General features: G+C 43.1%; 1 protein-coding gene across 2 annotated transcripts in view; it reads right to left on the minus strand.

The window, feature by feature from the left end:
- LOC118365193 (chromobox protein homolog 1-like) overlaps positions 1-13,370 on the minus strand; it is a 25,190-nt gene extending 11,820 nt beyond the window's left edge. The window contains exons 1-3 of one of the 2 annotated variants that reach the window (XM_035747187.2): positions 13,140-13,370; positions 10,996-11,148; positions 6,775-6,949 (exon numbers count right to left, since the gene is read on the minus strand). In XM_035747187.2, coding sequence (XP_035603080.1) covers positions 6,775-6,949; positions 10,996-11,098 — 278 coding nt within the window. In that variant the 5' untranslated portion in view covers positions 11,099-11,148; positions 13,140-13,370. Of the gene's footprint in view, positions 1-6,774; positions 6,950-10,995; positions 11,149-12,819; positions 13,094-13,139 lie in introns of those variants that run through there. The other variant, XM_035747188.2, reaches the window with a different exon arrangement.
- Positions 13,371-14,021: the final 651 nt, after the last annotated feature.

Genomic DNA, 14,021 nt, shown 5'->3' on the forward strand with positions numbered 1-14,021 from the left:
CTTCTACTTTTAAAAATCCACCATTCCAGAAAGTAGTCTCCCACCGTTGCCGCTTATTATAGACTCCCCTCAGCCCCAAGCTGTGCCCTGGACAGCATATGTGAATTGATTGCCCCCCCATCTATCTTCAGAGTTCATGCCGTCAGGTGACCTAAACTGGGATATGCTTAACACTCCGGCTGTCCTACAACCTAAGCTAGATGCCCTCAATCTCACACAAATGATCAAGGAACCTACCAGGTACAACCCTAAATCCGTAACCATGGGCACCCACATAGATATCATCCTGCCCAACTTGCCCTCTAAATACATCTCTGCCGTCTTCAACCACGATCTCAGCAATCACTGCCTCATTGCCTGCATCCGTAATGGGTCTGCAGTCAAACGACCAACCCTCAGCACTGACAAACACTCCCTAAAACACTTCAGCGAGAAGGCATTTCCAAATCGACCTGGCCTGGGTATCCTGGAAGGAAATTGACCTCATCCCGTCTGTAGAGGATGCCTGGTTGCTCTTCAAAAGTGCTTTCCTCACCATCTTAAATAAGCATGTAAAACAAAGAACAGATATAGCCCTTGGTTTAGCCGACTTGACAGCACTTGACCAGCACAAAAACATCCTGTTGCATTCTGCATTAGCATCGAATAGCCCCCGCGATATGCAACTTTTCAGGGAAGTCAGGAACCAATATACAGTCAGTTAGGAACGCTAAGGCTAGCCTTTTCAAACAGCAATTTGCATCCTGTTGCACTAATTCCAGAAGGTTTTGGAACACTGAAGTCCATGGAGAATAAGAGCACCTCCTCCCAGCTGCCCACTGCACTGAGGATAGGAGACACTGTCACCACCGATAAATCTACGATAATCGATCATTTCAATAAGCATTTTTCTGCGGCTGGCCATGCTTTCAGCCTGGCTACCATATCCCGGGCAACAGCTCTAAACCCCCCTGCAGCAACTTGTCCAAGCAGATGACACCATTCTGTATACATCTGACCCTTCTTTGGACACTGTGCTAACAAACCTCCAAACGAGCTTCAATGCCATTCAACACTCCTTCCGTGGCCTCCAGCAGTTTTTAAATGCTAGTAAAACTAAATGCATATACATACAACACACCACTGAGACCTGTATGCTCTCGTTGGCTGGCCCTCACTACATATTTGTCGCCAAACCCACTCCAGGCTCCAGGTCACCTATTAAGTCTCTGCTAGAAAAAGCCTCGCCTTATCTCAACTCATGGGTCACCATAGCAACACCCACCCGTAACACACGCTCCAGCAGGTATATTTCACTGGTCATCCAAAGCCAACACTTGTTTTTGCCGCCTTTCCTTCCAGTTCTCTGCTGCCAATGACTGGAACGAATTGCAAAAATATCTCCCTCTAACTTTAATCATCAGCTGTCAGAGCAGCTTACTGTACAGCGATCAATGTACCTGTACACAGCCAACCTGTAAATAGCACACCCAACTACCTCATCCCCATAATGTTATTTTTCTTCTTGCTCTTTTGCACCCCAGTATCTCTGCTTGCACATCATCATCTGCACATATATCACGCCAGTGTTAATGCTAAATTGTAATTATTTTGCCTCTATGGCCTATTTGCCTTACCTCCCTAATCTTCTACATTTCAACACACTGTACATATATTTTTCTATTGTGTTAATGACTGTACGTTTGTTTGTATAACTCTGTATTTTTTTTGTCGCACTGCTTTGCTTTATATTGGCCGGGTTGCAGTTGTAAATGAGAACTTGTTCTCAACTGGCCTACCATTTGCAATATAAAAATGTGTTCTCAACTGGCCTACCTGGCCTACCATTTGCAATATAAAAATGTACAATACTAATATATTATACTGCCATCAAGTCAGCCATCAGTCAATAAGATATCATACTGACACCAAACTCACTTTGTCCAACTCTTTTAAAAGCCAACTATCATATATTTCAGAGTCGGCCCACAATTCACAGCACCTCCTGTTAAAATATATATCTTTCAGAGCATTGCTATGGGGTCCCTGAGTACTATCGGACAGAAACTTTAGGGTCCGTCTCCATGGGCCGAGGCAGTTCCAATGCGCCTTGTCTTGTGATTCTGGGACTTTTCTAAATGTCGTCACTTTCGCAACAATAAAAATGAATTGAAGTTAAGTTATTGCAAATGGAGGAGGCTGTTTCTCAGCTTGAGAACCTTCTAGAGCCACATAACTCACCGTGCTGGATTTTCTTGGCACACAGCCAAGACAACGCACGCATAGCTTCGGGGCAAGTCTCTGAATGTCCTTGAGTGGCCCAGCAAGAACTTGGACATGAACTCAATTGAACATCTCTTGAGACCTGAAAATGGTGCATGAGGAGATGGCTCTCTCCTAAGGAATGGTGCTATTGTGTGTTCTCGCATTATTTGTAACTGATTTTGTACGTAATGTTTCTGCAACTCTCTCTTATGACCAGAAAGAGCTTCTGGATATCAGGACAGCGATTACTCACCTTGTACTGGAAGAAGATTTTCTCTTTAACGAGTTGACACAAAGGACTTACTTCACCCACCCAACAAGGCCCTCATCCTAATCATTCGCAGGAGAAAGAGACGGAGATATCAGTGACGTAGGTCCGGGTGCCTTGTAAGGATCCGACGGTGAGTGGGTAATCTGCCTTTACCATCAGTCCTATTAGCCAACGTTCAGTCATTGGATAATAAAATAATGAACTACGATCACGTATACCCTACAAAGGAGACATTAAAAACTGCAACGTCCTAAGTTTCACCGAGTCGTGGCTGAAGGACGACATAAATAACATACAGCGGGCGGGTTTTACGCTGCATCAGCAAGATAGAACAGCCGCCTCTGGTAAGGCAAGGGGTGGCAGTCTATGTATATTTTAAACAACAGCTGGTGCACGAAATCTAATAGTAATGAAGTCCCGAGGTTTTGCTCGCCTGAGGTAGAGTATCTCATGAAAAGCTGTAGACCACACTATCTACCAAGAGAGCTCTCATCTATATTCTTCGTAGTTGTCTATTCACCACCACAAACCAATGCTGTGACTAAGACCACACAATGAGCTGTATAAGGCCATAAGCAAACAGGAAAACGCTCACCCAGAAGGCGGCGCTCCTATTGGCCGGGGACTTTAACGCAGGGAAACTTAAATCCGGTTTACCTCATTTCTACCAGCATATTAAATGTGCAACCAGAGGGAAAACATTTCTAGACCACCTTTACTCCAAACAGACGCATATAAAGCTCTCACTCGCCCTCCATTTGTCAAATCTGACCACAATTCTACCATCCTGATTTCTGCTTTCAAAAACGAAAGCAGGAAGCTCCAGTCACTCAGTAAATAAAAAAATGGGTCAGATCAAGCAGATGCTAAGCTACAGGACTGTTTTGCTTGTACAGACTGGAATATGTTTCCCGGGATTCTTCCTATGCCATTAAGGACATCAGTCGCCACATCAGTCACTGGCTTCATCAATAAGCCCATCGATGACGTCGTCCCCACAGTGACTGTACGTACATACCCCAACCAGAAGCCATGGATTACAGGCAACTGTTGTGGCAGAATCAGAATTCTTTAGGCAACATTGATAAGATGCTTTATCAATGTTCATATGTATGCTTATGTGGAAAAAATTACTTGGGGTCCAGAGAGGGGAGAGGTCAGGTTTGTCTGATATGTGAATGTGTCTAACTATTCCTAAACCATGTGAAGGGATTGTGTGATTAATAGGGAACCAGTTAGTTGGCTCCACAATGTCTGTGTGCCAGTCACTCCTCTCATTAGATTTTGTCCAGGAGGGGTTGTATTTTTGATGGGGGTATCTAGAATTGACAATTGATATATGCCATTGGATGAGGTAAGGTTTTGGTCCTAAGTGGTACCAAGAACGAGATAAGAACTTTGTTTAGGAGACCAAACTGAACAATAATTTATAGCTAATACTATCTAGCTATGGGATACTCCTTTTTCAAGTACAGGGTTCTTTGTGTAATGTTCCTAAGATCTATTATTTGGCATGTGAGTGGAGATGGGTGTGTTTTGGCTATAAATGATACTAAGAACTGTTTTGTAAGCACTCTCAAGAGAATTCATTTATAGACACTGAATTGATCTGAGTCAAACAGGGCTATGGTAAAGCTCAAATAATTAAATATGGACTTTATAATATACTCTGACTTGTGTGTGGTTTGCTCTCTCATGATTTGTAATACAGGAAATCTCCACGACACAACATCCACACTAAGCTAAAGGGTAGAGCTGCCGCTTTTAAGGAGTGGGACTCGAACCTGGAAGCTTATAACAAATCCTGCTTATGCCCTCCAACGCGTTCTGGATGTGGCAGGGCACGCAAACTATTACAGACTAAAAAAGGGAAGTACAGCCACAAGCTGCCCAGTGACACCAGCCGAGCTAAATTACTTCTATGCTCGCTTCAAGGCAAGCAACACTGAAACATGCATGAGAGCATCAGCTGTTCTGGACAACTGTGTGATAACGCTCTCTGTAGCCGATGTGAGTAAGACCTTTAAACAGGTAAACATTCACAAGGCCGCAGGTCCTAACGGGTTACGGATATGTGTACGCCGAGCATGCACTGACCAACTTGCAAGTGTCTTCACTGACATTTTCAACCTGTCCCTGACCAAGTCTGTAAGATCAACATGTTTCAAGCAGACCACCATAGTCCCTGTGCCCAATAACACTAAGGGAACCTGCCTATATTACTACCGACCCGTAGCACTCACGTCTGTAGCCACGGTGTGCTTGAAAGGCTTGTCATGGCTCACAACACCATTATCCCAGAAACCCTAGACCCACCCCAATTTGCATACCGCCACAACAGATCCACAGATGAGAGCAATAGAGATTGCATCCATACTGCCCTTACGCACCTGGACAAAAGGCATTCAACACCATAGTGCCCTCAAAGCTCATCATGAAGCTAAGGACCCTGGGACTAAACACCTCTCTCTGACATGGATCCTGGACTTCCTGACAGGCTGCCTCCAGGTGGTAAGGGTAGGTAACAACACATCTGCCACGCTGATCCTCAAGACAGGGGCCCCTCAGTGGTGCGTGCTTAGTCCCCTCCTGTACTCCCTCTTCACTCTTGACTGTACAGCCAGGCACGAATCCAACACCATCATTAAGTTTTCCGATGACACGACAGGCAACGATGAGACAGCCTATAGGGAGGTCAGGGACCTGGCCATGTGGTGCCAGGACAACATCTTCTCCCTCAATGTGATCAAGACAAAGGAGATGATTGTGTACTACTGGAAAAGGAGGACCGAGAATGTCCCCATTCTCATCGACGGGGCTGAAGTGGAGCAGGTTGAGAGCTTCAAGTTCCTTGGTGTCCACATCACCAAACTATCATGGTTCAAACACACCAAGACAGTCGTGAAGAGGGCACAACAAAGCTTATTCCCCCTCAGGAGACTGAAGAGACTTGGCATGGCTCCTAAGATCCTCAAAAGGTTATACAGCTTCACCATCGAGAACATCCTGACTGATATGAGAACTGCTCAGCCACGACCGCAAGGCACTACAGAGGGTAGTGCAAACGCGGCCAATATTCCTGCCATCCAGAACCTCTATACCAGGCGGTGTCAGAGGAAGACCCTAAAAAATATCAAAGACTCCAGCCACCCTAGTCATAGACTTCTATCTGCTACCACACAGCAAGCGGTACCGGAGCACCAAGTCTAGGTCCAAAAGGCTTAACAGCTTCTACCCCCAAGCCATAAGACTCCTAAACAGCTAATCAAATGGCTACCCAGACTATTTGCATTGCCACCCGCCTCATCTTTTACACTGCTGCTACTCTGTTAATTATCTATTCATAGTCATTTTAACTCTACCTACATGTACATATTACCTTAATTACCCCGATTAACCGGTACCCCCTATATATAGCCTCGCTACTGTTATTTTACCGCTGCTCTTTAATTATTTGTTATTTTTTACTTAACACTTTCTGAAAACTGCATCGTTGGTTAAGGGCTTGTATGTAAGCATTTCACTGTGTTGTATTCGGCGCATTTAACACAGAAATATTTGGTTTGAAATAGCTGTGCAGCAACGCTCCCCATCTAACCTGACAGAGCTTGAGAGGATCTGCAGAGAGCAATGGGAGAAACTCTCCAAATACAGGTGTGCCAAGCTTGTAGCGCCATACCCAAGAAGACTCAACGCTGTAATCGCAGCCAAAGGCGCTTCAACAAAGTACAGAGTAAAGCGTTTGAATACTTATGTAAATGTGATAGTTTTTTTAATCAAATGTGCAAAATAAAAAAGCTATTTGTCATTATGAGGTATTATGTGCAGATTTGATGTGGGACATTTTTTATTTATATCCATTTTAGAGTAAGGCTGTAACGTAACAAAATGTGGAAAAAGTCAAAGGGTCTGAATACTTTCCAAATGCACTGTACTTGCAAACCACTGGCAAGTGTTCCACACCACCAGTTGTCACAGGCCAGAGACATCGGAGACCATTGTAGACCTTGCACAACATGCTCTATGAGGAAAATGGCGACCAATACGTCCGACCTGTTGCAGATGCGGAGGGCAGGTTTTTTTTTTACAACTCCTGTTGCATGGTAACAAGGCCCCCGAGCTTCCCCAAGCGCCACTACCCCAAAGGTACCAATAAAGAGATGCAAAATTACAATAGAAAATGTATACAGGATTGTATGTAATGTATGATCATTTCATTTCTGTGACTGTAGCATTACAAGCATCAAGTCTCGACTCACTCGGAGAAGCCTTTCCATTTGAGCAGAAACTCCACGCGTCCCTTTACCACCCGTCGGTCCAGCACCTTCTCCACCACATATTCCTCCTCCTCTTCCTCTACCACCTCCTCCACCTTCTTCTTGGTCTGTTTCTTCCCTACTGTTGCTGCCAACTTGACCTCTTCCTTGGGGGGCTCTGGTGAGGGGAAGGAGTGCAGAACAGTTTGGTTAGACTCCAAAGACTTTGTTCACAGCTATAAAGCCCCAATGATTATGGGCACACTTCACTATGGTCAGATTACACAGAAGCGATTCGTGACAAAACGTTGGATTCAAGTCCAAATCGAGTCTGGGGGACTTGATTTTCCAATCAAAATACAAAATGGTGGTCTTTTTCGCAATTAAGCAGAGCAGTGGCCGAATGGCAACATTTGTACCTTTTTATCATCAAACCTGTTTGCCAACCCTTTTTTCATTACAGTTCATGGAATTGTGGAGGACTATGCTGAGACGGGCTCTCTGATGTAGGCTTCAGTGTGCCTCAAGATCTCTGGCTCTGAATAACTAGCATCTGGTTGATCCACTTTCAAATTGGGTTTTTGTAAGTCTGTAAATATAACCAAACCATGGCAATGAGTTTCTGTATTCAAAGAGAGATCCTCCAACTCATCCCCCTCATGGATTTGTTTTTAGAGGGAGTTAGATGAGCTTGGTATGCTCCTGGGGTAGTATTAAGGTGTCCGGTATGGGGACTGGACACAAGGATTTAACATTTCAAGGACATACACTACCGTTCAAAAGTTTGAGGTCACTTAGAGATGTTCTTATTTTCCATGAAAACATACATGAAATGAGTTGCAAAATGAATAGGAAATATAGTCAAGACGTTGACAAGGTAATAAATCATTTTTAATTGAAACAGTGTCCTTCCAACTTTGCTTTCGTCAAAGAATCCTCCATTTGCAGCAATTACAGCCTTGCAGACCTTTGGCATTCTAGTTGTCAATTAGTTGAGGTAATCTGAAGAGAATTCACCCCATGCTTCCTGAAGCACCTTCCACAAGTTGGATCGGCTTGATGGGCACTTCTTACGTACCATACGGTCAAGCTGCTCCCACAACAGCTCAACAGGGTTGAGATCTGGTGACTATGCTGGCCACTCCATTATAGACAGAATACCAGCTGACTGCATCTTCCCTAAATAGTTTTTGCATAGTTTGGAGCTGTGCTTTGGGTCATTGTCCAGTTGTAGGAGGAAATTGGCTCCAATTAAGCGCCGTCCACAGGGTATGGAATGGCAAAATGCAGTGATAGCCTTCCTTCTTCAAGATCCCTTTAACCCTGAACAATTCTCCAACTTTACAACCACCAAAGCACCCCCAGACCATCACATTTACTCCAACATGCTTGACAGATAGAGTCAAGCAGTCCTCCAGCCTCTTTTCATTTTTTCCACGTCTCACAAATGTTATTCTTTGTGATCCGAACACCTCAAACTTAGATTTGTCTCTCCACAATACTTTTTTCCAATCTTCCTCTGTCGAGTGTCTGTGTTCTTTTGCCCATCTTAAACTTTTATTGGCAAGTCTGAGATATGGCTTTTTCTTTGCAACTATGCCTAGAAGGCCAGCATCCCGGAATCGCCTCTTCACTGTTGACATTGAGACTGGTGTTTTGCGGGTACAATTTAATGAAGCTGCCAGTTGAGGACCTGTGAAGCGTCTGTTTTTCAAACTAGACACGAATGTACTTATCCTCTAGCTCAGTTGTGCACCGGGGCCTCCCACTCCTTTTTCTATTCTGTTTAGAGTTTGCGCTGTTCTGTGAAGGGAGTCGTAAACAACGTTGTACGAGATCTTCCGTGTCTTGGAAATTTCTCGCACGGAATAACCTAGACTGACGAGTCTAGGCTATTCTTAGCCTAGACTGACAAGTTTCAGAATAAAATTATTTGTTTCTGGCGTGATGGTTGCTGATAATGGGCCTCTGTACACCTATGTAGATATTCCATTAATACATTCTTAAAAAGCTGTTTCCAGCTACAGTAGTCATTTACAACATTAACCATGTCTACAATGTATTTCTGATCAATTTGATGTTATTTTAAAATGAGAAAATATCTTGCTTTTCTTTCAAAAACAAGGACATTTCTAAGTGACCCCATACTTTTGAACGGTAGTGTACATACACTGTCATGGAGAAGGATGCACTATCATTGCTGGTTTGAAGCCCAAATAGACATACAGGTTGGGCAAAGGATAAGAGGTGCCACACACAGCCAACGAAAGGTTTCGGCCACACTTTATTTGGATATTATCTGTAGAGCATCTACAGACGAACTATCAACAAACTATCTGTTGATAAGCAACTGCTTGGTGAGGTTAAGGTTGAGAATAAGGGTTAGGGTAAAGGTTAGGGCTACATTTACAGTTAGGATAAAGGTTTGGCAGATAATTAGTTGAAATGTTACTGATAGTCTGTAGAGCATCTACAGTTCGACTAGCCAACAAAAAAAGTGTTACCAATTGTTTTTTAAACTATGGTCCACCTCTAGCATGGACCATAACATCAAAGGGAGGGTCTGCAGCCTTGAAAAAGTCAAGGTCACGACCTATAAGATTCTTGGATATCTGAAAGAGGATGGACAAGATGGTGTTAAGGATGACGATCAAAGCAAACAGTCACGTGAGTGCATAGTTGACAAATGCATGCGTGTGTGTGTGTGTGTGTGTGTGTGTGTGTGTGTGTGTGTGTGTGTGTGTGTGTGTGTGTGTGTGTGTGTGTGTGTGTGTGTGTGTGTGTGTGTGTGTGTGTGTGTGTGTGTGTGTGTGTACACAGTGCATTACATATTAGGGTTGGGCACTATACCGTATACCGGGGTATTTGGAAAAAAGCCATGGGATGGTTTTTCCAATACCATCAATACTGTTTAAACTATTTATTTGAAATGTTTTAATAAATTGGAATATTTGTAGCTACTTTTAAGTAAGCACTTGTAATATGTTAGATTTTAGCTGTCACATTATTATGAAGCTTACGTTAGTCCACAGTCAGGTGATTTGTTTACAAGCACACAAAGACGAGAGAACGGAGCCTTGAGTCACTCACTGTTGTGCAGCATGCGCCAGGTAATCTAATTACAGCATGGAATTCACAGTTAAATGTTTGCCAGCTAGATATCTTATTACTATTAAGTTAACTGTCTAAATGTGCTAAATGCTCTGTAGTTGTGCATTTAGTTTGCTAATTTAGAAGCTAGTTAGCATTCTAGCTAAGTGGTTAGCTTCTTCCAAAATCAAGCATTTGCTTGGTAACAGCAGAGAACCCCCTCCGGGATCAAGAGCCTTGCTGGCTAATATTTGTTATTCGCGTGCAGCAAACGGAGTATAATTTTTGAGTTACAAAATGTTTGCAATGGGCTTGTTAGCATTTAGTTAGCATTCTCTATGGCATTTTATATGTACTTTTTACATTGCTAATCTTCAGATTACTGAGTATCAGTGGTGTTTGAAAACATGGCCCCTTGTGTTCAGTGCCAGTATTATCTCCCGGTATGGCACAAGGTCTGTATGAAGGTATGACAATCTGGATACCGCCCAAGCCTAGTACATATCCCCCTAATCTTGTCAAAGTGGGCAGCCAAGTAAGAGAGAATCCTTTGGAGGCCCCATAAAAAAGTATTTGGAGGTAAATCCTCTTCCAGAGCAGAAAAGCTTGCTTAGGTCCCACCTCTGAAGAATGATGCAAGCAACATTACATATTCACGAATTGGAGGTGAGAAGGAACGTAGAGGGAATGATCTCAATTGTAGAACCCTCACGTCCTCATCTTCTCAAAACCCATTGGATGAGAAAGCCAGAGGTTCTTCCCCTCTGACCTTGTCCTCCAATGGGTTTTGAGAAGGAGACGAGAGAGGACGTGAGGATTATGCAATTGAGATCTTCCAGAGGTGATTTCCACATGGAGTGGAAAAACTTGAGACTGAAATGTATTAGCACGTCATCACATAGGGGAAACACATTGACATGGAAAATATCTCAAGTCATCACTTCAAGCCCAAATATATCATACTTTGACTAAAGCGACTGACTTAATCCTTGTGCAACATCATGGGTAAGCTACGGCATTGTCTTTTAACCCCCCAAAAAACACATTTCCGCTTGCGGGCGTTTAAGTTCTGCCGAAGATGGCCAGTCCACCACCCACCCCCATTGCATTCACAAGACAGAAACAATGGATTACCGTTTGCATTAGTAGAAGGTTGATCTACACCTTCAGTGGTAACACCAGTAGTAACAATGGGGGTCACATCGCTAGGGGGTTCTGTAGCAGTAGGCTCACTCATTTTCAGGCTGGGTGAAGGCAGTGGAACCAGCGGGTTCCTTGTCAACAGAGCTAAACAGGGTGAGAGGAGAGGGGTGTTACTTAGGCATGGTTGATGGGAGAACCGGGGGGTCATGGATCAGAGGCATCAGGGAGATATCACGGAAGGCAGAAGAGAATGACAACGGTAAGATGGTATCATCTCTCACAGTCAAATAAATGACTAACGTGTAATGCATGCATACCACGACAGCACAGATGGAACATCTGTCTCATTGTTCTATCGGCTGTATACATGTGAAGCATCCAGTTTAGTATTTCCGCTCACCACCAAATATGGTGACCAGAGGAAGACCAGTGGTTGGCAGTGGGAGAAGATGGAGCGAGATGGATTTTGGCCGACATTCTGCTTATTTTCTCATCTATAAAACATTTCATCTCAATACAGTTCTGTGAACAAAACTCCATTCTGTTACAAACAGAAAAAGTCATTTGCGCCTCTTGGAAACAGGCTGTGGTCTATCTTGGGTTAGTTCGAAAATAATCTTTGAATATAGCTCCTACTACATGGGCAGTACTAAAACGCATGGAGCTGCGATATATTATGTTTCTATTAAAAAAGCTGGCATGCATTGTACTGCAAGTTTGCAACTGATGCACACAAATACACAGAAAAGCAAATATTTGACTAGAAGCCCTCTTAGGTTTGTCATCACTACTTCCAGAAATATTTACGACTAGAGAGTCTATGGGATGGTACACTGTTGGCGTGAATCCCAGAGGAGAGCCCCAGGGGTTGGTACCCATCTTGAATACATGATCTCGGCAGGGGGTAGGGACTATAGGAGTTCTTGAACATTCCATTGGGCTGTAGCCTTGATGTGGTGCAGACCAACGCACACCTACTAATATGTTTGGAAAGTTTAAAATGTCAGAAGCACAATCATATCAATCAGACCAGCAATTACGCAGTCAAGCACATCAAATTACATGAGATTCAGCACGAAGGGGTCAAGCTTCAAATCAACTTAGGCACACAATCACGACAAACCACTGGTAGAAAACAAACATGGTGAGAACAAGGGAATGTCTGGAGGAGAGGAGGGGGGCACATAGACACCCTGATTCTTACCCTATGGAACACACAACACCAAGAAAACGCTTACCCCCACCCCTTCCTAACTCAACATTGGAGTAAGCAGGGGGTAAAGCATCACTATCATACAAACACAAATGTATTCAAAGCATAATTAAATAAGAGAACGTTTTTCAGTATCATCAAAATGTTGTGTAGGCTAAACAACGCATTTGGGTGCCAGCTTTGACGTGCAATTCAACAGTTCGTTTCAAAATGTAAGTCATTTCAAGAAGGTGATGATTTCTGATTCCATTGCCCTATTGGGGTAGCATTGATTTTAGGTGAACGCTGCAGTTCGCTGGTGGCTATACTGTTCGTATTAACGGGCAATGTCAATCAATTATGTGAATTTAGCCACTTGTAAATCGATGCAAATATATATGTCTAATAAGCAGTCCTTTCTTTGCTCCAGCACGTTTCCTCTCTTTTAGGAGTAACCAATTCGACGAGCCACATTCCTGCCCGGACGGGGGTAATGAAATGTAGCAACCTAAATCGTTTTCCTACTTCAATAATAACGGGCAATCGCGCAGTGCAACCAAGTAAAAGGGTCGAATACAAGGGAAATGTAAAGGGCTACACACAATTGCAATGTATTAACCAACCCGTTCACTATGCCATCAGCCGATCCCGTTTCACATGATGGTGTTAGGGGGTTTCTTCCTCCCCCCCAGAGCTGTCGAGATGGAATGACTAGTCGTCCATGTTGACCTGAATCATAGCACGAGAGCAATCTACACGAACTCGCGCGAAAACAATACCATTGAACACTCAAAACAGAATCCGCATGCAACAATGTAGCAAGACGCACATTGCCGTGTCAATATATTGGCCTATCGAGATATGTTTATCACCCACTGTGCATAATACAAGGTTAACGCTGGGGGGACCGCTAAAGAGCAAAGGCGATGGTGAAGTAACTTACCTTTACAGAGATTTGACTCTAATGAATGAATTTTCGGAAATTGAGTTAATTTTATCAAATGAAAACCAGTATTACACCAATGGTTTAACTAAAAAAATATTAGATGTTGTGCTTATCGTATGTAAAGATCAGCTTGTAATATATTTTAAAAGGACACTCTTCTCGTTTTTGCGTAAAGCTACAGACAATAGCCATCCAGTGCCTCCCTCGTACCCGCCAACTCCGGCGAAGCGTAACTACGCAACGTGTTATTGTATGGCACCATGGGAGATGAAGTCTTTAAACATGTTATTGTTCTTTCTATCTTTTCTCTATTATAAACATATTATTCAGAGATGTTTGATGATCTTTATTTTGAATGTTTAGTTATTGGTCAAGCTTGCCAATGGGTAGAGCAATTACTTTATACTTACAATGTCTTGTACTTAGTTCTATACTCTAGAGTTTCAGGATTGATTCATTAATTTTACCATTAAAAAATATATAATTTTAGAAAGACAGTAGTCATTCAAAAACCTATGATCAGTTGTGGAAGCCTGAACTCCCCCCATTTTGCTCTCCATGTTTCTCTCTCTATCCCTTTTGGCTGGTTAGCCTTCACGGACTTCAGCCAGTGAAACGCGAATGACAGTCTTTCCCTTCTTCTTCTCCACTGCCAGATGTATTTTTTTAACTGACTGCACTGACACTTACATCTTGCATATTCTGAAGGTATAGCATCTTTGATGTCCCGACTGACAAACTGCTGTATGTGAAAACCCTCAGAACTCTGATGACGATGTCACCCATGAGAGGTGCAATCTATGTCCTCTGGGATATCATTAGAAGCCACCCTGTTCATTAATCATAATAGTTTACAGTCAATATGTGCATTCATTATGT

This window comes from Oncorhynchus keta, chromosome 32 (assembly GCF_023373465.1).
Source record: "Oncorhynchus keta strain PuntledgeMale-10-30-2019 chromosome 32, Oket_V2, whole genome shotgun sequence".
NCBI lineage: Eukaryota > Metazoa > Chordata > Actinopteri > Salmoniformes > Salmonidae > Oncorhynchus > Oncorhynchus keta.